This window comes from Trematomus bernacchii, unplaced genomic scaffold (genome assembly GCF_902827165.1).
Source record: "Trematomus bernacchii unplaced genomic scaffold, fTreBer1.1, whole genome shotgun sequence".
Lineage (NCBI taxonomy): Eukaryota > Metazoa > Chordata > Actinopteri > Perciformes > Nototheniidae > Trematomus > Trematomus bernacchii.
The window spans coordinates 5,584,389-5,605,548 of NW_022988097.1; the positions used below are offsets into that span (position 1 = coordinate 5,584,389).

Genomic DNA, 21,160 nt, shown 5'->3' on the forward strand with positions numbered 1-21,160 from the left:
TCCACTCTGAAAGTGCAGCGAGGCTCGCCGACACATTATTCGGTGTGAGCGCTCGCATGCGTGCATGAGCGTGCGCGTGCATTAGTGTGTATGCGTGAATGCGCTAATACATAGGGGAGAATCTGACACTGTCAGTCTGCCAGGTTGACAGGCAGCTCTGAGTCCGAGCAGTGAGTGAAAACCAATTTGACAAATTACCTCCTCCCGGCAAAGAGCCCACCCATCCCTCTCCGTCCCGGTCGCTCCCACTTTTCTCTCCCTCTTTCTCTCTCCTCATCCTCTTTGTCTGACACCCCTCTCACCCCTCCTCCTCCTCAGGCATGATTAACCCCTATGCACACACACGCATAAAATCACGCGCTCGCACATAACCTCGGCCCTCCGTTTCTGTTTGCCTGGCAGAAACGGCAGATCACAGTTATCGATTTTCATGTCGCTGGCACTCCAGGTAAATTGTTTGAGGGACTCTGTTGTGATGAATATCAGATTTGAGACCAGGGGAGAAAAAATGTGATGGGAGGGAGAGGGAGAGAAAAAAAGGAAACGCAGGAGAAAATGCTGACCTTGTTCTCCGGCCCCTGTGTCTGGACTTTTTTCTATCCCTCACTTTCACTTTCTTCTCACTTTTCTCACTGTCTTTTATTTCCCTCTCCTGATCTTCACCCTCGGCACACTGCGCTCTATATTCTCCCTCCTTTCCGATTCTCTCTCTTTCTTCATACATATTCACCTCTCACTGCTGCCCTGACTCCCCTTCCGTCTCTCATCCCTCTCCTTTACTCTCTCACGCTTTCTATCTTTCTTACGACCCAGAATGTGGCGGCCTGATCCTTCTTAACTAGGATCAATAGAAGCAATTTCATCCCTTAATAATATCTCTGATGTGTTTGGCTGTGGTATCATACTTCATCTGTATATATGGAGAGAAAGCACACTCAGTCAGATTAGAGACTATGCTATGATGAGCTGTCTAACTGGAGTAAGAAGGATGTGTGAGGTGTGTTTGTTGTGATGCTCCCAACATCCATGTTTCATGAAAAAACTGAGGTACAATCATACATCCCTGAGGAACACCAAATCTATTAACGCTCACCCTGGGAACAGCTCTGTCCTTTGTAGCCGATGGAACACACACAGTTGCCGTCGGTGCAGGAGCCGTGGCCGCTGCAGAGGGGATCGATGCACTGCGTGAAGGGGACGTCACACTCGGGGCCCTTCCAGCCGCTGTAACACACACAGGAGCCCTTGTCGTATTGACCGTTGCCGCTGCATAGCACCGGGCACGCCGCTGGAGAAACGGAGAATGTGGAGGGGGGAGAGACAGAAAAATAAGAAATTAGAAGACTTTTAAGAGAATGTCTTACACACACCCATCCGCGTATAACCCCACCAACATTTCCCAGTGCAGGAGGGTGAATAGAGTGGTTAAAGGGCCTCACAGTGGCGATGACATGAAGAGTAATTACAGGCAGAGGTAACTAAACTATTCATCAAAGCTGTCTATCCCAGGTGAGCGCCGAGCCAGTGAGACGTTAGCTAAGGGGGGGGAGCTGCCATTCATCATCAGTCATCTTGTCTGGGCTCCACCAAAGGCCACGCGCAATCTTACCGCTCCTAATCCTCTCTGCTCGCTGCGTAGAGCCTACATGTGCCTGTTCGTCTAATTAGACGGTGGGGAAAACGGCATATATCCTTTTTTTACGACGGAAGAAACACATTTGTGAAAAGCTAATACCTTTGGAGCAGTCCATGCCGTGGAATCCTGGGAAGCAGTGGCACACGCCAGAATTACACTCTCCGTTACCATGGCAATTGCGCGGGCACTCTTGCACTGAATCTGTGAAGGAGACAAAATGAGATGGAGAGGGAGAAGAGGGAAAGGGTAAGAGAGGAGTCTGATGGCAAGTATCAAAGCATTCGATTTGATACTTGGCACCATTCATTCTTTAAGACGCTGCAAATGGAGTCACACAGATTCCTTGCATTCCTTTTTCACTGAATTGTTCATAGTGTGAGGAGTATGCATTTTGAATCAGACACGTCATTACCCATCCATTATTTCTCTCCATGCTGAATCAGAAAATACACTTCTTCACCCCTGCCACTTTTTGTTTGTTTACTCTCCGGACCCACCAAGGTCATTAATACTTTATCCAGATGTGGTTGTTCGGCAGATTTTAGTGTGTTTCTGGCTCTGTGCATACATGACTTCAGTGCTCTTTCTACCTTTTAGTGCCTCCCAACCCACTTACCAGGAGAGAGCAGTTTGGAAGGGAGAAACAGGGTCGATGCTAATGATAAGGAGGCATTTTGGACTTTCATCCCTTCCTCCTTCGCTCTAGTTCCGCTCCTCTTACACAAAGCATGACTCAGCCTATCCGCACTGCCTTCCTCTCCAACACTTCCTCCTTCTTTCTCTGTACTCAGCCTTTCCCCCCCTCCCCCAAAAATCCCCACGTCTCCCTCTTACCCTAATGCCACCCTCTCTCTCACTCTCCTCTTCAGCCCCTCCTTCACTCCACTCCACTCCTATCTGGTTTTGCCCCCACCATTATGTCTCTCCTCCAGCTCCCCCCTCTCCCTACTCACTCTAATTCTGCCCTTGCCGCCTCTCCCTGTCTCCTCTTCCGCTGAAAGCACTACCGGCAGATATTGACAGTGAAGGATTCTTTCACTCGGCTTGACTCTTCCTATCCACCCCGCCCCCCCCCCCCCCCTCGGTATCACACTCATGCCTCCAGCTCAATTGAAATTATTTGGGGCGCTGTTTCAAGCTCTTAAAAAACATCCCATTTACAGGTTTATTTGGATACATCCTTATCCGTTTCACACAAGCACAACACCACAACACATTCTACACTCTCTGCTATATTAGCTTTTGTTTTTGAATGCATACTGTCAATTTGTGCTACTACATTTTGGCAAAAACAAATCTTTAGACTCACTAAGCGGTCCTGCCTGCTTTACAATGTTGCTATAGTTGTGTTGCTAGTGGCAACATTGTGCACATGCTGTTGTGAGTGTTTTTGCCCCCTGTGAAGGTGCAAAGTCCATATCCCTGTTAAAGGGGAACCATTGTTCCATATCAAATGTAGGTTGATTTGGTTTTGAGGGTGGTTTTCTCAATTTGAATATTTTAAGGGTCATGTTAAGATGGTTACCCTCAATTTGTGATATGCAAGATTGTTATAGTTACAAATTGACCTTTGAAAGGTATGGATTAGTATTGGTTATACAAATTGCGAACACAACCCTCCAGAAAGTTTCTAATTTAAAAAAATTCTTGCTAACCTAAATATCCGATCATTTCTCAAGTACACAACATTGTTGTTGAAACGCAGTGGATACTCAATTTGACATTTTACCTACTATGAATATAATAATAATGTGATTTTGAACATAGCCTATGATCTCACTAGCAGCAGTTGACTTAAATTGTGGGTACTGTAGCAACTATGTTTTGATGACAAAAATGTGTGGAATAAAACAAACACAACACCAATACTGCAGCAGGTTTCTCTTAACAAAGATAGGGTGCATTGTGAGTCCAACAAATGTAACTGCAGGAGTGCAATGCTAAACTGCTGGAGTGCTCTTAAATCAGTGTCACTGTAACAAATAGCTTCATCTCTCTCTACGCTTTCCATCTCCCAAATGCTGCTGCTTAATCTCATTTCAGCTCCCAACCTGCCTCACCCTCCTTCCCCTCTTATTCTCCCTCCGCCCACAACTTCAAACTCACCCATGATGTTTGTGCTGAAGGAAACCGTCTCTCTCTCCCGGCCGTCATTGTAGAAGGCCAGGTGCCAGGCGCCGGTGTCCAGGTACTGGACAAACACCGCCTCGTTGAGGACCACCGTCTGGATGCTCCTCCTCTCCCGCGGAGACTCCACCACGCTCCACTTCTCCTTCCCGTCCAGACGCTCCATATAGTCATACTGCAGCAGAGAGAAAGACAGAGAACGTGAGGAGGTGAGAATACCATTATGAACCCTGTGATTCAACTATGTGCTGCCGTGGCACTTTTCAGACTTTGAAAAATGGCCAATTGTTATATGTGCAGGGAGATTAAAAGATGGGGGAAGTAAATGTGGTTAGAAATGTCCCCAGGACGCATGAAGAAGGCCACAGAGAGACTGTCTTTCTCACTGAAAGTTTTTTTTTTTAAAACTGCTGCCACAACTTCACGGCCTTCACCAGTTTAAGTCAGGTCAGACAGTGAAACGCTTATTCAGACGCAATTATCCCAAGCTACAAATCAAATCTAGTGTTAATTGAGTAGTCTCTAATTAATACGAGGCAGTAAAAGTTACATTACTGCGAAATCTAATTAAGTGTAAATCTTAAACTAAATGAGTTCTTTCAAATGACTATTATAATGAATCACAAATTAATTTAACATGTCCCATGACACAGGCAAGTTTTTTTTTCTAATGCATTCTCCGTTTTGGGTGATCAATACGAATATAATGTGCTCCCTAATGAGTAGAATTATAATTCTTTGATTGCTTTAGATAACCCTGAAGGTGTAGAAGCTTTGGTGGACGTTTTTTTACCTGTGCGTGTGAGGGAGGCAGGCCCTTGCGGATGTACACTCCGAAGAGGGCATCCTTTCCGAGGGAGATGTTGAACTTGAGGAATTGGGGTTGGCTGAGGTGGAGCAGAGACCTCCAAAACACGCCCGGTGGGACTTCCTGGGTCACTCGCCTCCCGACCTCGATGGTGCCCGTGTCTATACTGCTGTTCCGGCCTGCCCACGAACCTGGAGCGAGGGGAAAAGAAACTGCATAATCTGTGATTATAGGCATCGATTGTCAGAGTCAATAGTTAATCATCACATTTAACTGAAAATGAGCTGCTATAAAAATGCATGGCCATCGAATGGTAGAAGACGAGCCCCATTAGCTTTTGCAAACTGTGCGCACAAAGTTTATGTAAAAAAAACGGAGCGCTGTGATCTGTGGCGGCGCGGATGCAAAACGCTGCCTTTGTGTCAAACGTTGTAAGATCGTAGAGTTTGTTTTTCTGGGCTAAAATGAGAGCGGGCCGATAGAACTGCAGAGCAGAGCTTTCCAAGCATCCGCGGAGAGAAACACACAGCAATCCAGCAATCAGGTCAGTCATCTAAGAGCAGAGCGCTGAGGCCCAGACAGTGTATGTGTGAGTGTGTGTGTGTGCGGAATAGCGAGGAAATAAAAGTAACAACAAGAAGAACAACAGCAGCATCTGGCCTAGACGGCTGGGGAACACAACACAACAGTCCTCTCATTAATACAGAATACAGACACAGAGCAGCAGCCCACACATACCTATAGTACACGTTCTGTGTGTGTGTGTGTGTTACAGAGTGAGATCGAGCTACTGAAAGAAGAATAGATGGAAAACCGCATGGGGGCTTTAAAGAGAGAAGGGGGGGGGTGTGCAGTTGGTGTTTTACCTCGCTTCTGACTGAGACGATAAACCTAGCTCAATGCAACTCTGGTTAAACAGAAACACACTGATAGCACAGATAGTACCGCGTCTTGAATTATGAAAATCCTTTAGTTGGTGAGCGCTGATTTATATTTTTTCTTGTGCTTTAAAAAGAATCTGTGAGTCTGTCCTTCAGCTCTTTCTACTACAGTGTCTGCGGCCCTCAGCCCTGAGCCAATTTGTGAGGACATGAATCTTTAAAAATTGAACAAAAATACAAAGCATTATTTAAGGAGTGTGTACTGCATTTCTTACGGACTATTTTCGTTGGCGGGTTAATACGCATTTGGCATGTTAGTGAGTATTTACTGCATTTCTTGGGGACTATTTTCAGTGGTGGATTAATACGCATTTGGAATTACTTCCTGTCTGCCTTCTTCTGTACATTTATCTGACGTCCAGCGCCCCGTCTTTTAACCTCTTTTCCTTTCTCTTTCTTGATCCTCCTTAGCAACGGTCATTATAGTCCTTGACAGCGGTCTGTACTACGGTATTAACAACGCGTCACATGTTCTGAATTGACCAATCAGAATAGTATACAACTAAGCTGTGTAATAAGTGAGTATTAACATCAGTAGAATTCTGTATGTGCAATGGAGTCAAACACTAAATGTTTATTGTAATAAAAGAGTGTGTTTTCATAGTTTTTTGAATTTATGGCACAAAATAAAAAGCTTTATCGTTTTTAAGTAGTTCATCCCTCCGTTTTGGTCTTTCCTTAAAGATCACCTATTATGCAAAATCCACTTTTTCATGACTCTTATACATAAACATGTGTCCCCTCTGTGTAAAGAGATTCTGAAAGTTTCAGGAAAAAAGATTCGCTCACTTTTTGTCCTGATCCATTTATATAAAAACCTGTCTGAAAATGAGCTGATCAGATTCTGGCCACTTTGTGATGTCATAACGATGTTTTGTCTTGTGTAACCATTAGCCAACAACCAACCAAGGTAACCCCCCCCCACCTTATCACCTGAATCTCCTCCTAGAGCACAGTGTGTTCTTTTTAACCAAATATCTCTCAGAGGGGCGTGGGGAGTGGCTCCTTATTTTCATCTGAAGTAACAGACAGAGAATCAGCACTTTTGAAACAGGGCTGAAACAGAGGGGATTATGGGATGCTGCAATGGGTGATCTGTTTGGTATTTCAGCCAAACACTTCAGAGACATGTTTTGTATATATCCGAGACATATAATATATTGATGAAAAACAGTATAATAGGGGACCTTTAAGGTTTTTTGATAACATATCACCACCTATTTCCAATCGAAGCAGTAATGTCGTCCAGAGTTTTGCCAACTCTACATATAGCGTGTTGATTCTTATGTGGGGTGTGTCTGTGTGTGTGCTGCAGTTCATACCTCTGCCTCCAGAGGGCAGCGTGGCCACATCGCTGTTGACAGGCAGGCCAGCTCCCAGTCCGTTGTTTAACACAGGGCCGTCGGAGGGCTTCAGCTGCCATGTCAGACCCAGCACGTTGATGGCTGCACACAAAGGCATGGAGAGAAGAGGAGACTGTGAGGACATACGACTTGAACGGTGGATTGTCTACGAGCCTGGCACAACAAAAAGCCTCACTTGAAGGCTCATCAAGCCAAATAAATACAAGAGGGTGAACCATTAAGTCATTTAAATGGCAGCTTTTACAGAACGCCACTTTGATTCTCGTGTTAATGCGTATCAATCAAACGACACTTTGGCAGGTAACCTACAGCACACAAATGGAGTCTTACAAAACTCACAATTAAAAACCATAGGGATTTTCTTTACCTCAACCACTCACAAATCTTCTTTCAACCTGACAGCCTCTCCTTGCTTTTATTTATGCCGCCTCGCAGAGAGCAAGTGACAGATTGCTCTCTGAAGAGATGGCTCTCTGACTCTCCTTTTCCCTTCTCTTCTCTCTTTTGTCCTCTGTTCTGTAATTGTGTGGTACTGGTGGTATAAAACGACTCCAGTGTGTTCGATCCTCACTTTGTCAGCTCTCTCCCTCCTAAGTCTGCTGTCAAGCGTGCCCTCCCCCGAAAAACAAGCATAAAACAACAACAAAAAAGTCTATAACTGTACACGAAAGTTTTTGTTTGGTGTAGACATATGTGTGTCTAAGGGTTGTAAAGGATTGGTTTAATCCATCAGATTTTCTCATATGTGAATACTTGAAATATTTTACAGGCACCTGCAGCGTTGCATACACACATGAATACTGTGATGTGAGCTTTGAGGATGCACACGGCGTGGATTTGTGATGGTGTGCGATGTATTATGTAGGTGTGATTGCGTTCCTCTCAGCGCTGGCCCCTGAGCCCTATAACACCTGAGCCCTATAACACCTGCACTGAAGCCTGAGAATCAATTTCCCTCTTGTCAAATTCCATCTCCACATGCCCACTTTCTGCATACACAGGGACGAGCGTATACAAGTTGCGAGAGAAAGAAAGAGAGACGCGGCTTTAGGAACTGCTGCCGGGGCAGACTCATTCTCACCCCGGTGTCCCATCTCTCTTCCTACTCTCTGTTTCTTTTTTTTTTTATGTTTCCTCTCTTTCCCTATTCCTCCCCTCCCTCGCTCCCGGTCAAAAGAAAGCGCTGACACCTCGGCTGCTGCTCGGCTGCTGCTCGGCCTCCACTGTCAGCTCTTTTTTTATTTTTCATGGGGGGGCTGGAGTGCAGAACAAGAGAGACGGAGGCGAGAGAAGAAGAGCAACCACACCGTCCTCCCCCCCCACACCCCCCTTCCCTGTCTCTTCTCTCTTCCATCCACCTCTTGCCCTCTCCTCTCTCATCACGCTGACCTTCATTCCTCTCCCTCTTTTCCTATTAATCCCCCCCTTTTTTCTTCTTCTTCTCTTCTTATCTTCGCCTGTCCTTCCTTGTAGATAACGCAGACACGCATCCGCGCACACATTCAGGCACACGGAGAGATGGTATCACGGGAAGCAGTCGATGGAAAGATTACCTGTTGAGTCGGCAGGAGACAGTGAGCAATAGTGAGTCTATTGTGACGGCGCTCTCAATCTAGGTCATCCCCAAGAAGGCATCAGACGGCCCTATAGAAAGCGCATTGTGTATGTTTGCCCACTGTGTGTGTGAGGGGTCGCTGCACATCTGTGGTTCTCCTAGTTCTTTTCTGCTGTGGGTGGTGGTGGAAAGTCGACCAACAGATGGCACTCTTACTCCTCGGCGACAGGAGCTCAAAAGCTTTGTCAACAGGTTTTCTTTGCAGCAGCACAAAGAGCAGGAGAGACAGAAAGAGAAAGAAGACAGAGACAGACTCTTGTTTTCATTTACAAGCTCCATCCCTCTTATTAACAGCACTTCTTACTTAGTTAGGGTGTCATTTTAGCCGAAACCCAAATGCTGAAATTGATGCATTTGGCTTTGTGTTGCCATCATTTTAAGCATTTTCTTTTCGGGTCATAATTGCCGTAATTACTGTTTTGGAGCTGCATTGGAAGGCTTTATTAAATGCCATGCTGATAATGCCTATCTGAATTGAATTCGACTGACTGACATCAAGAGAAGCTCCTCTTTGATCTCTCATATTCGTCACGAGTAAACACACATGTACACTCAACACGGAGAGATCACAGGGAAACAGGTTTAACAAGCAAACGAGTCGGATTAAAAATAGATCTGTTGCTTCGAGAGGTTTTTTATGTAATCTCGATGCATAATTCAGAGAGGCAAAGTGCTTGCCAGTATCATCTGCAAAAGACAGCATGTGAAACAGCAGCACACGTGATCCTGTGACAAAAACAAACTGATGGATAGGCTGGGGACAAGAGACGATAAGAAGGACGAGGTGGTGGTGGTGGTGGTGGCCAGGCTCAGAGACGGGGGTTAGGAGGTCTTTAGGAACCTCGACAGAGAGGAGGAGACAGGAACAGAGAGAATACTGGAGGACAGCGAGAACTGAGGGAATATTAAAGAACATAAAAAATCCCCTGAAGATTTAAAAAAAAGAACTCCAGATGATGCTGCAGAGAGGAGAGGAGGAGATGAATAAAGGCCCCTACGGATGGGAAAAAGGGGGGAAGACGAGAAGAAGATGGCAAGTGGAGAGGAAAGATTTAAGGGATGAGTGGCCCTGTATTCGTTGACTGGTAAGAAAAGATGGCCGTGATTCATCCTCTGACAGTAAGTGCTTCTCAGTGCGGGGCAATCAGACAGAAATACAATGTGTAGGCTACGTGTGTTTGGGGAAATATTTATATGCCTCAGAGTTTAAAGGGAGCAAATGGATTTCTGCCTGAGAGTGGCAGAGATGGAGGAAAGGTGACTTTGTAGACAGAGAGTGTCCCCAGACTGGAAGATATTGTATCATCATCATTCTGTTCCCTGGAACATGTTTCAAACTCCTTTCCTCTCTCTGTGCGTTGTCATGTCTCTCCCGTCCCTGTCTCATCTCAACCATATCATTGCCTATTTAAAAGGCAGCATCTCCCATTCAAGCAATTGCACTGCTCCTAATTGCACCAAAGCCAAAGTGGCCCTCTTGCATGTATTTCTTGCAATGTGACTACAATTACACACACACACACACACACACACACACACACACACACACACACACACACACACACACACAAGAGAGAGACTGCAGGCAACACACTTCTCTTTGCCGTCTCCCCTGGCCGTCCTGGTAAATGCATATTAACTGTTCTAATTCGCCACTAAATTAACAACTCTGACCTCAATTAGGGCGGTAATTGTAGCTGAGGCCAGCCCCCCATCCTCGGCCCCCGCTGCTAATTGGTTTAGGAAGCCCTTTTTCCCCCTGCTTTTTCTAAACACCTCCCCAATTCCAAGGCCCCTCATTTGGTCCAGAATAAACACAAAAAGAAGCCACCTTAAAAAAAAACGCACCGTCGCTTTTTCTTTTTTAACCGCCTCGCTCTTTATCTCTGCGGCAAACGGGTGCAGTGCTAATACGGAGGGAGAGGAAGAAAAAAAGCAGCCTCTGGTTTCTCGATATCCAGCAGCCATTTGGGATATTTCTTAGACTTTACCACACAATAGCCACTTATGTAGTCTATGAATAAAGCAGCTTTCTCTCTCAGCTAAGTTTTGAAGGCGCTCGGCCGCTCGCTGAGATCATTTAGAGTCTCCGACGGAGGGACGGGGGCGGCGGTTGGCTGCTGCCCTCGGGGGTCATAGACACTGAGAGAGACAATTTGTCTGCTACTGAGTGTATCTGGGTATACATGCTTATAGCTTGGTATTAACAACAAGTGCACACGCACGCACACACACACACACACACACACACACACACACACACACACACACACACACACACACACACACACACACACACACACACACACACACACACACACACACACACACACACACACACACAAACACTGCTGCAACCCCCGACGGGACCTCCTCACCCAGCTGATGCAACTGAACTGTAATTGACTGCAACACAAAAGGTTATGTGAGTTTCTTTTCCTCGCCACCTGCAAAGCAGTGTCTACCGGAGAGAGACGGCAGCTCACTCAATCACACGGCAGAAATGGCTTCCTTATTGGCACTGAAATATTGAGACGGCTCGGCGCAGATGTAGCTGTGCGTGCGCGCGCGTGTGCGTGTGATGGGCTAAATGAAAAGAGATGTGAATCTGAGTGATGTCCTCCTTTTTCTGAATCCTCATTTCCTCTTCAGATATCTCAACCCTGACCCCTCCCCGCGCCTTCTCTTCTCCACATCAACCCACTCTGCGGCGTCTCATCCCTCCCTATACCTCGGTCCTTTCCCTCTCATCGATCTGTATTAGAAACAGGATATGAGGAACTATGCTATCTTATCGCAGATCACAGAGTGAGAGGGAATGAGTGAGGGAGAAAGACGGAAGGAGAGGGACTGAAAGAAAATGGGAGACAGAGAAACAGGGCCGCGATTTTCTTTCTCTTTGCATTCATCCATCTCCTGTTTCCAACACAGAACCAGCGGAGCACCATGGGCCTAATTGGACTAACGATTGGGCCCAGATAAGACCCGCGCTAATGAATAAATGAATGAGGAAATAAATGAATGAAATGAGCCCGTGCAGGCTAATGCATGCGATACGAAACAATCAGAAACAACCGCAGCTGGAAGTACTCAGATCCTTTACTTAAGGAAAAGTAGGAATACTATTCTTTTAATATACTCAATTACAAGTGAAAGTCGATTTAAAAAATGCTACTTACAAAGTAAAATGACTCAGTTTGTAAAATGTCTCTTTTCACGGTATTCTACTGTTCATTTATTATAGTTCTGTTTGTATCACCTGTAAATACATTTTCATCAGGACTGCACGATATCGAAGATTATTTCGACTGATATTGCAATTGCAACATGATCCACGATATTGGAGGGATTGAAGATTTTTTTTATTCATTTACTTTGCTCTGAATTTCTTCTAGAATATTTGTAGCAACCAAATATGTTTTATTCAGTCAGCAAAATATTATTTGTAGGCCGGGATGGATCTATAACATTTCATACAAAATGATACTTTAACACATGTTTTGCCTTTAACAACGTTTTTGCTTCCAGCTATTTGAATATTGCACTTTGATAAAATGTAGATAAATTGTGCAGCCTGGTCCGACAGATCTTAAATAATGGGTAGATTAGTAGTACAGTATTGTATCCTATCACATATCATGTGTTTTACAGTATATGTACAAAGTAACTATGAGTCTTAAATAAACGTAGTAAAGAAAAAATTGCAATATTTGCCTCCCAAAAGTAGTTGAGTAGATGTATCATACAATTAAAATGGCCAAATATGCTAAAAGTCTATCAAAATAATACGTTGTTGCATTCCACCACTAGCATCAACGTCAGTGAGGCTGCTAAATCTGGATCCATTCACATAAATCCTCTAAAGCACATGCAGAAACTCCAGCGACACCAACAGAAAGTCAAAGGGTGAACACTGATGTCCCGTCTGAACAAGTGTACACCCTGCCTTGCATCACCTGGCCGGGGAAAATGACCCATTTATCCCTTCGGTGCAGATGGTTTAGCACCTTGTGCCTGGTTCCCTGCCCTTTCCCCGGCCCTGCAGCATGCGGTAAGTTCCTCACCTCTGAGGGTCCGACAGGCCCTGCTGCTACATACACACGCTCCCCGTCTGATCCTCGTGCCCAGGTCCCTGCATTCACCATATGCCCCTCACCTCATCAACCCCCCCCACACTGGCATGAGCGACACATCCTGACCTCTAGCTGTTCCACCTTTGGATCAGCAGACGGAAAGCCACATGCAGAGGGAGAGGGGACTCAGGGGTCAAGGAGCTAGTAGCCACTTTGTGAGACCTTCACATAGTCAAGGGTTCACTTTTTTGTTATTTCAAAAGATGTGATAACAAAAATAGGAAATATATTTTTTTAACAAAAGAAACCCCCTCAATTATCTATAAGCAGAAGCATGAACCAAGGATAGCAAGATTAATCTGAGTCCATTGAGGATTATTACAATTGGAAAATACATATTTCTGCTTTAAAGTATATGACTTTTGTAATTTTATGGTTTCATCTTTAATAAAAGTGAAGCAATAAGAATGGGTTTCAGTTCTTTAGAAATACTAAAGTGGAACAATCCAAGAAGGAACATCGCTCATCAAATGTAATAAGGAAATCTGTTAAAAATTCATTAAAAGAATAATGTTAAAAAACTTTTGACACATAATTAGCAAAGTGTTAAGACTTTCTCTCGATGATTCTCTTCATGTTCTTTTTCAGGAAGCATGTAGCATGGCAGAGGGAGACTCTCCATGGGGTCGCCAAGATAAATCTGACAAGTTGTGAGATGATTCAATATGTAAGAGAGAAGATAAAAAGATCACATTCATCATAAAAACATATGAATCTTAGATTAGTGTCAGAACATTTCACCTCTAACAAACTCCTCAATGTAAAGGAATATCACATAACATGTGAGCAGTGTTCCTGTTTGCTTTAAAGGGCCAAACATTTATAAATTAGTTTCAAAAGTAAACAAAATACAAATTATGAAACTTTGACACTTCAGCAAAAGTGTCTTTTTCCAGAGGCATGTACTAAGGCAGTGGGCTCAGACTCCCTATGGTGTCACAAATAATCTGACAGGTTGTGAGATGATTAAAAAGGTAGAAGAAAGTCACATTTCTGCCTCAAAAAGAGTACGATTTCCTGAGCTGAGCTACTTTATGCTTTATTAATGTGAAATAAAGAACAGTTTCAACTTTAGAGACTATTCAAATAAAGGGAACATTACACTTTTGATCAAAAGGTATGAAAGTCTTGGATAAATAGCCTCTGATCATAAGTTGCTAGACATCATTACACCAAAAGGCGGCCAAAAAGGAGATTCAAAAATGATTACAATTTTGAAACTCTGGCATATTCTAATAATAATAATGATAATAATGGGTTTCATTTATAATGCACTTCATATTTGAGTTCTAATCCCAAAGTGCTAAGTGCTTCTCCCACTTTTTCTCTTTATTTTCTTTAACTCAAAGCCTAAATCTGGACAGTGGCTCCATAATCCATGTTGGGTCCCATAAGAAGTTGCATTATGAGGGTTATTGGTTGATTAATAACAAAGGGATTAGGACTACAAATCACATTTCTGCCTCAAAATCCCATGAATTGTCTCTGCCTATATATATTCTTCCTTGTAACATGAATTTTCTCACTAAAAGCTGTTGAAATCCAAATTGTTAACAGGAAGCACTGATCTGCTTCAAAGGGTCAACATGAGTTTGGCACCACTTCATTAAGCTGTCAATGCAGCAAGAAGACATTATGTGTTGTAACATGTGATAATCAGTGTCTTTCTGTGTCAAACAATGATTTAATTTGGAGGCATGGCGACATCAAATCTGTTGGGAAATAGCTTGGTCCTGTTTTTATAATCAACCTGATATGATCAGTGTCTCAGGTGTTTTCAAAATGGCTCCCCTTTTTGATTGTTACAGCCCAGGGCTTTTCATATGAAGGTGTGTTGTTCCACTTTTGATGCCTGGCAAAACTCCATGTTGAAATGTTGAGTCTGTGATGAAGCCAGTGTTGAAAATTAGCGGCAATTCAACATTGTATTATTATTATTTACATTTTTCATGCACCTGTGTACATAACATAACAGAAATGGCGTTAAAAAATGTGTTATATAAAAAGAAAACGAAATCTCTCCTGAAATTCCACCATCTTTAAGCCAGCTTTTAAATGGTTACTTTGGCAGTGCAGCCACCCTACCTCCTGATTGATGACAGAAATATGCAAATCATTACCCAAAATGCAACCCCCCTTCTGTTGGAGTAATGCCTCGTATATGCTGGCCGAGCTATGTGTCTTTGCACGGTCATTAACATGTTATTATGTAAGGCAGCAGTGATATGAATGCACTGAAGTGAGACACTCATACGCGGGAAGTATGGCCAGTAAGCGATTGTGATCAGTCTGGGGTACAGAGAGACAGCCATGATGGATGGAAAGTGGCCGGCTTAGAGGCATGAAGGTCACACTCGATGACAGTATGTGTGTGTGTGTGTGTGTGGATCTGTTTAATCAATACACAGGGGAGCTGGAGTCAGACTAAAAATACATTGTGTGTGTGTGTGTGTGTGTGCACGTGCATGTGTGCTCTCATTCATCAGTGGTGACAATACCATGTGGAGTATGCCAAATTCAGCCATCACACACACACACACACATTCGCACCAAACACCCGTGAAAAGGTGACACTGGCGCCCGCGAGCCACTTTACTCATTGCATTCAAGGACACACCTGTGTGTGTGTGTGTGTGTGTGTGTGTGTGAATACAGTCCACCTGGACTCTGACATGCCCTCGATCCTTCATCTATGCATCTAACCAGCCTTTTTCCTCTCCTTGCAAACCGCGCTGCATCTCTTTGTCTGTCAGTTTTTCCCTCTTTCTGTACATCTCCTGTCCTCCGAGTCTTCTCTTTTCCTCCGTTCCTCCTGCAGACATCCCCCTGTCCTCTCTCTGTCCTCTCTCTGTCAGCCTCCCTCTGCTCTCCGCTCGCTGTGATCAATTAGGAGACATTAGTCCCACGGTTATTCCAGGTGACAGAACCTCGGGAGGCCACGCTCTCCTTCATCCTATCCTTCTGCCTCCTCTCACTTTCTCCTCCTTGTCACTCCTGCTCCACCTTCCCCGTCTTTGTTCTCCCTGCAGTGAAAACTCCAGACCTCCCTTCTCTATTTCCCCCCTCCCTTATACTCCCCTTCTCTAATCCCCTTCGGCGCCAACAGTGACATACCAGGTCTCCTCCGTCTCTCAAGTCATCTATCCTCCTCTTCCTCTCCACTTTGTGGCGGCTTCATGCTGACAGTGACGCATCTCCCTCTTTCCCCTCTGCCCTCTCTGCTCCAACTCCATTCCACCCTCTTTCTTCCCTTCCTCTATCTCGCTCTCTCCAGGTTTCCGTTCACAATGTCGGACCTCTTCCCTCCTGTATGCCAACTGTTCACCTGTATCCTAGCAACCACCTCTCCTTTGGCTTCGGTGCTCCATGCGGAGCAAGCAAACAGGACGCCGGGGGAATGAAGAACAAGCACTCTCGTTTATCCTCCTCCCTCCATCCGTTTCAGTCATTCCTTCACACGTAAAGACGCCTCCGCTGGCGTACGGAGCTTTAACTGAAAATGTGACTCTCTGTCCTCCAGACACATAAACTCGCTCTAACTCACATTTATGTACTCAAATGCCCACGTTTATTCCATCTTGTGGATCTATGCGTATGTTATCTGAATACGTTTCAAAGAGATATTATCTACCGTGTTTCTGAAGCACGCTGAGCCCAGCCTTCGTAAAAGCAACTCAGTGTGCATGCATACGTGTTTCCGTAGAATGTCGAGCAATTGTTGAAAAGCTTTATTTATGGTATTGAGAAGAAAGAGAAAAGGAATTTGTTTGAAGGCCCGCACACCCTCACAGCTTTGCAATCAGAGGCACACATTGTCGCACACACATCCTGTAGGTAGCCCTGAGAGAAGGAGTATTCCTACACACACGCGCACAAAGAAGAAAAATGCTGCTCAGGCACATGTGTCCTGGTGTAATTTATGAGCGGGCTCCTGGGCGGACGCCTCGGAGGGGTCCTCTTCACGCTGCATGGCTCTGGGTGCTCTGCGCAATCCCCCCAGTGATTGCCGGGTTCTCTCACACACACTCACACACAAACAATGTAGTACAAAATCCCCCTTATGAGCAGTGAACTCTTCCGACCGAAACTCGCTGCACGATTAACGCTACAAAGAGCTAGGTAAACACTAGGGTTTCAGGCTTGGCAGCACTGCTACAGCTCTGTTCAGCACAGACAAAACACCAGAGCAAAACATTTCCTTACAGCAGCTGAAAAAGGGGGCCACACAGTTAGCAAAAGTAAAAAACGTAATAACAATAAAGTATCATTTGCGGTGCTCATCTAACCGAATTATAGCCACTTGCACAATTAAGTTTGGTGGTAAAGCACTGATGTCTGGCATATAATAAAACAGTAAATACACAGAGTGGAGCTTAGAGGGAAACTTAATAGCAACTCTTGCTCCTCACTTACCATGTCCATTCAAAAAACATTTTCCAATCTGCTTTATTCCTATTTAGAGAGCATGCTTACAAGTCTTTTAAAGCTACAAATGTCCACAGGAAAATCGAATGTTGGAGTGGTGCACAAACGTTTGAATAGGTTCATTTGACAGTAGCCTCATGTAGTTCATTTGTATAGCGATTTTAGTTTTTGGGCGATTGTAGTTAAACAATGAAACCGTTTTGGAATACAAAAAGCAAAAGATAGGTCATTGTTTTGACAAATGTTCAAGCTATACTTTTCTAAAACGGTGCTTCAGTCAACCAAAGGATTCACCCTAAAGTAGCTTTGCTGTAGTTCCATTTCTTGCACTGTTAAAGGTGGGGTAGGTAAGTTTGAGAAACCGGCTCGAGATCGCTAGAATTTGAAAATACACAATCGGAGAAAATCTGCCACTTCCTTACAGAGCCCCTCCTCCAACACACACGAACGCGCACATGACCAATGAGGGCACGAGATAAGTTTGTGCACAGATGGAAGGCTGACAGGCAGGTAGGCCATCCAGTTATTTTAGGGGCCGGATAAAATAACTGGTCGTGCTTTTTACAGCGCTACGGCTTCCACAGATGACATTTATTAATGGATTTTTTGTCAAAGCACTTAAGATATTCATTGCTATCGGGATGTTAAGAGCATTCCATGGAATATAACAAAAAGTGTATCTCGAGCCGGTTTCTCAAACTTACCTACCCCACCTTTAAATAATTGGTATTTTGCAAAGTTAAAATATTGGTCATTTTTATAATGGCTAATGCTTTACATCAGATTTCAAAATGTTTTGAAATGGTTTAACAGGCACATGGGTTCTCCTTGGGGCTGCATATCCTTATGGAAATGTGTTATATATTTATACATTTTGTTTATTTGTTTGGATGAACCTACCTTATATTTAAAAGGGCAGACACTGGGAATTGACTCTTTACTTTGAAATTATAACAAGCTCATGCGACAATTATTAAGACATGGCAATACTGTTAACAAGTTGTATGTATCTGGCAAGTACACAGATGGTGCCCTAACAATGATGTCGTTGTAGAAGGAAAAAAAGTGAATAAGGCAAGCAATTATGTTCTCTGAAAAAGACAGATTTCTTCTAATGATTATCCTCATTAGTTCCTTATCAACTTACTATTATTAACGATTACATGTTCTCAGATGAAAACAAATATTTGTGTCATTGCGGCCCCTAGTGAGCCCTAATAAAACAAGATGGAGGTTGTATGCTCCGCTACATCCCTGCCCTCAAGGAGGTCTTTCTTCCCCCCCCCCTTCTGCTCCCTAGCTCCATATGTGTGGCTGTCCAGCGCAGTGTGACCGCGTAAAGCTCAGGAGAGGATGGATCTGTCTGTGGGCCCCAGGCGAGGGGCCTTGATCTGCTCTGGAGGACACACACACGGCTCTCAAGGGCACAGAGGGGGTACGCAACGCCCACACACACACACACACACACACACACACACACACACACACACACACACACGAGATTTGAGTGCAATTTTGAGACACATCCAGGACGAGCAAAGCCTACATTTTCACAGTCAGAATGGATGGGTAGATGGATGGTGAGGTGTATATAAATATATATATTTCTAAATAATTTAAAGTGATATTAATAATGTATGCAGAAGTGATGGAGGGTGGGGGGGGGTTGTTTTTTCTGCTGATGCCACTGTTTCCTAAGATCCCCCATCTGTTGACTCTGGTCTCTGGGGTGAGAGGCCAATCAAGGGCTCGGTGACACATCTGCCTCCTCATGCAAACACACACACACACACACACACACACACACACACACACACACACACACACACACACACACACACACACACACACACACACACACACACACACACACACACACACACACACACACACACACACACACGCACACACACACACACACACACACACACACACACACACACACACACAAACATGCATTTTATCCTCCTCTTTCTTTTGTCTATCTCACACACAGATGTCTGCATTCTCGTGTCCGGTGAATAAGGTCAAAGGGGAAGGAAACACACTCACCTACACACACACTCCCACACACTCCCTCCGCCTTGCTCTATTCCTGACAGATCCACCAGTAGACAGGCGTCAGATTCTCCTCCCGAGGTGCTCGGTAAGTGAGTATCTGCCATTCCTTTAAGTATGACGATCGCGCATTGGCTTCAGATCAGTGAGAAAACATCCACTTCCCTGCTGGGTCTGTTAGGGATTCCTATCTTTACTGATACCCGCTCACGGAAACAGCCCCAGTGTGCCGCGCGGCGTTCGCATATTCCTGTCTGTATATATACTGTTGACTGTTGCCGGGTGGAGGCCTGGGTTTCCTGCCGAGTCTGATTTTGACAGTGTAGCACGGAGCTGCAGTGACAAAGCTCACACCTGGAAAAATCCGCTTTGTGGTTAGCTTGACACTTTTGTCGCGATGAATACCAATAAAAGCAGAGTTCATCAGGGCGAAACAAAACAGGGCTGTTATAAAGAGATGTGTGACCAGAGGTGGGACGTAGTGGAGTACAAATACTTCGTTACTGTACCTAAGTACATTTTTCTGGTATCAGTACTTTACTCCACTACTTATTTTTCTGATGACTTTTTACTGTTATTTCTTACATTTTTAACACAAATACCTGTACTTTCTACTTCTTACATTTTCAAACCGCATTTAGTGGCGCGATCATTATTATTTAGAGTCATTGCGTGCCTATTGATTTGAACACGATCCGTGTATCCATCATTTCCTGGTCTTCTCTAAAGAAGAGGGACCAATGAAAACGTTGTCATGTTGCCGTTGTTCAGAATTGAAACATTCATTAGCTAACAATGACATTATTGTTCTATTAATATAAAGGGAGGTCAGGTACTCTTTAAAACAGCTGGTAGTTATGGGTACTTTTTACTTAAGCACATTTCGAAGCCCATACTTCTTTACTTTTACTTGAGTAAAGAAATGTAGTCAGTACTTCTACTTTTACCAGAGTATTTCTAAACACGAGTATCTGTAGTTCTGTTTGAGTAAAGGATGTGTGTACTTTTGCCATCTCTGGCTGTTATAAAGAGATGTGTGACTAAGCATGTGTGAAACGTAAGACCCTCTATAATTAAAACACGCAATATGTCATCCTCATGAATAATGCTTGGTGCGGGGATCACTTACCGATGAAGTAAGACAGTAGGATGGCCAGCAAGGCAGCAGCTGCGATGGCTGACACCGCGGCACATTTCCAGCTGCAGTACTTGGACGGCTTCTTTAGCTTGAAGGCTGAGCGGGAGAAGGTGTTTCTGGGTAGCAGGCGAGGGGGCGGAGAATACACGGTTCCCGAGGTCAGAGGGTAACCAGGGGAGGAGCTACTGAAGAGGGGCGTGGTCCCTGACGACGTCTTGAACAAGAAGTGCCTGGAGAGGAGAACACATAAAGGAAAATGGTCAATCCACAGGTTATTGTTTACATTTTAGTGTGGATATAAGCGGTAAAAAAGCACTTTTATAGCGAGGTAAACAGGGTGCAGACACACCGGCCAACTACTGAATCAGAGTCGAGATTACAGGGTCACATATGGGAAAGCATCCTTCCAATTTCTCTTTCTGATGAACCCTTCCTGCCATGTAGGTTGGAACATCCTTCAACTGATTGTGTCTCCAATTCATCCCGTTCCAGTCCAAAGTCTTTTTTTAACCTCCAGCTGCTCTACTCTTTTTTCTTCTTCTCCACTACCCTCAAATCGCTTCCATTCACCCCACTTGCCTCATTTCTGCTGGAAATGGCTTGAGAGCATCATTCCCGTGCTCCTCTCCTGCCCTCATTGCCCTAGGAAGGTCAGAGCTCTGAGGGAGGATTTGAACCATCATCCCGTCGCTCGTATTATCCTCTGATATCTCTGCACCTGCTCACCCGACGTGTCTCCTTTCTTACCCACCCTCCCTTCCCATTTCACAATGCTATCGTTTTTTCTCAGCCTACTTTCACTCCTATCCTTCTTACATACATGTACTGTTCCTCAGCGTCTCCTTTCTCATTCTCATATCTGCCTCTTAAGACTTATTCTCTGATCTGACTTTGAAGGGGACGATGTGCCATGAT

General features: G+C 44.4%; 1 protein-coding gene across 2 annotated transcripts in view; it reads right to left on the reverse strand.

Moving 5' to 3' along the window:
- tenm2 (teneurin transmembrane protein 2) overlaps window positions 1-21,160 on the reverse strand; it is a 161,735-nt gene that overhangs the window by 30,591 nt on the left and 109,984 nt on the right. For both annotated transcript variants that reach the window (XM_034121462.1, XM_034121461.1), the window contains exons 5-10: window positions 20,237-20,475; window positions 6,835-6,957; window positions 4,557-4,762; window positions 3,743-3,938; window positions 1,736-1,837; window positions 1,094-1,288 (exon numbers count right to left, since the gene is read on the reverse strand). In XM_034121462.1, coding sequence (XP_033977353.1) covers window positions 1,094-1,288; window positions 1,736-1,837; window positions 3,743-3,938; window positions 4,557-4,762; window positions 6,835-6,957; window positions 20,237-20,475 — 1,061 coding nt within the window. The remainder of the gene's footprint in view (window positions 1-1,093; window positions 1,289-1,735; window positions 1,838-3,742; window positions 3,939-4,556; window positions 4,763-6,834; window positions 6,958-20,236; window positions 20,476-21,160) is intronic.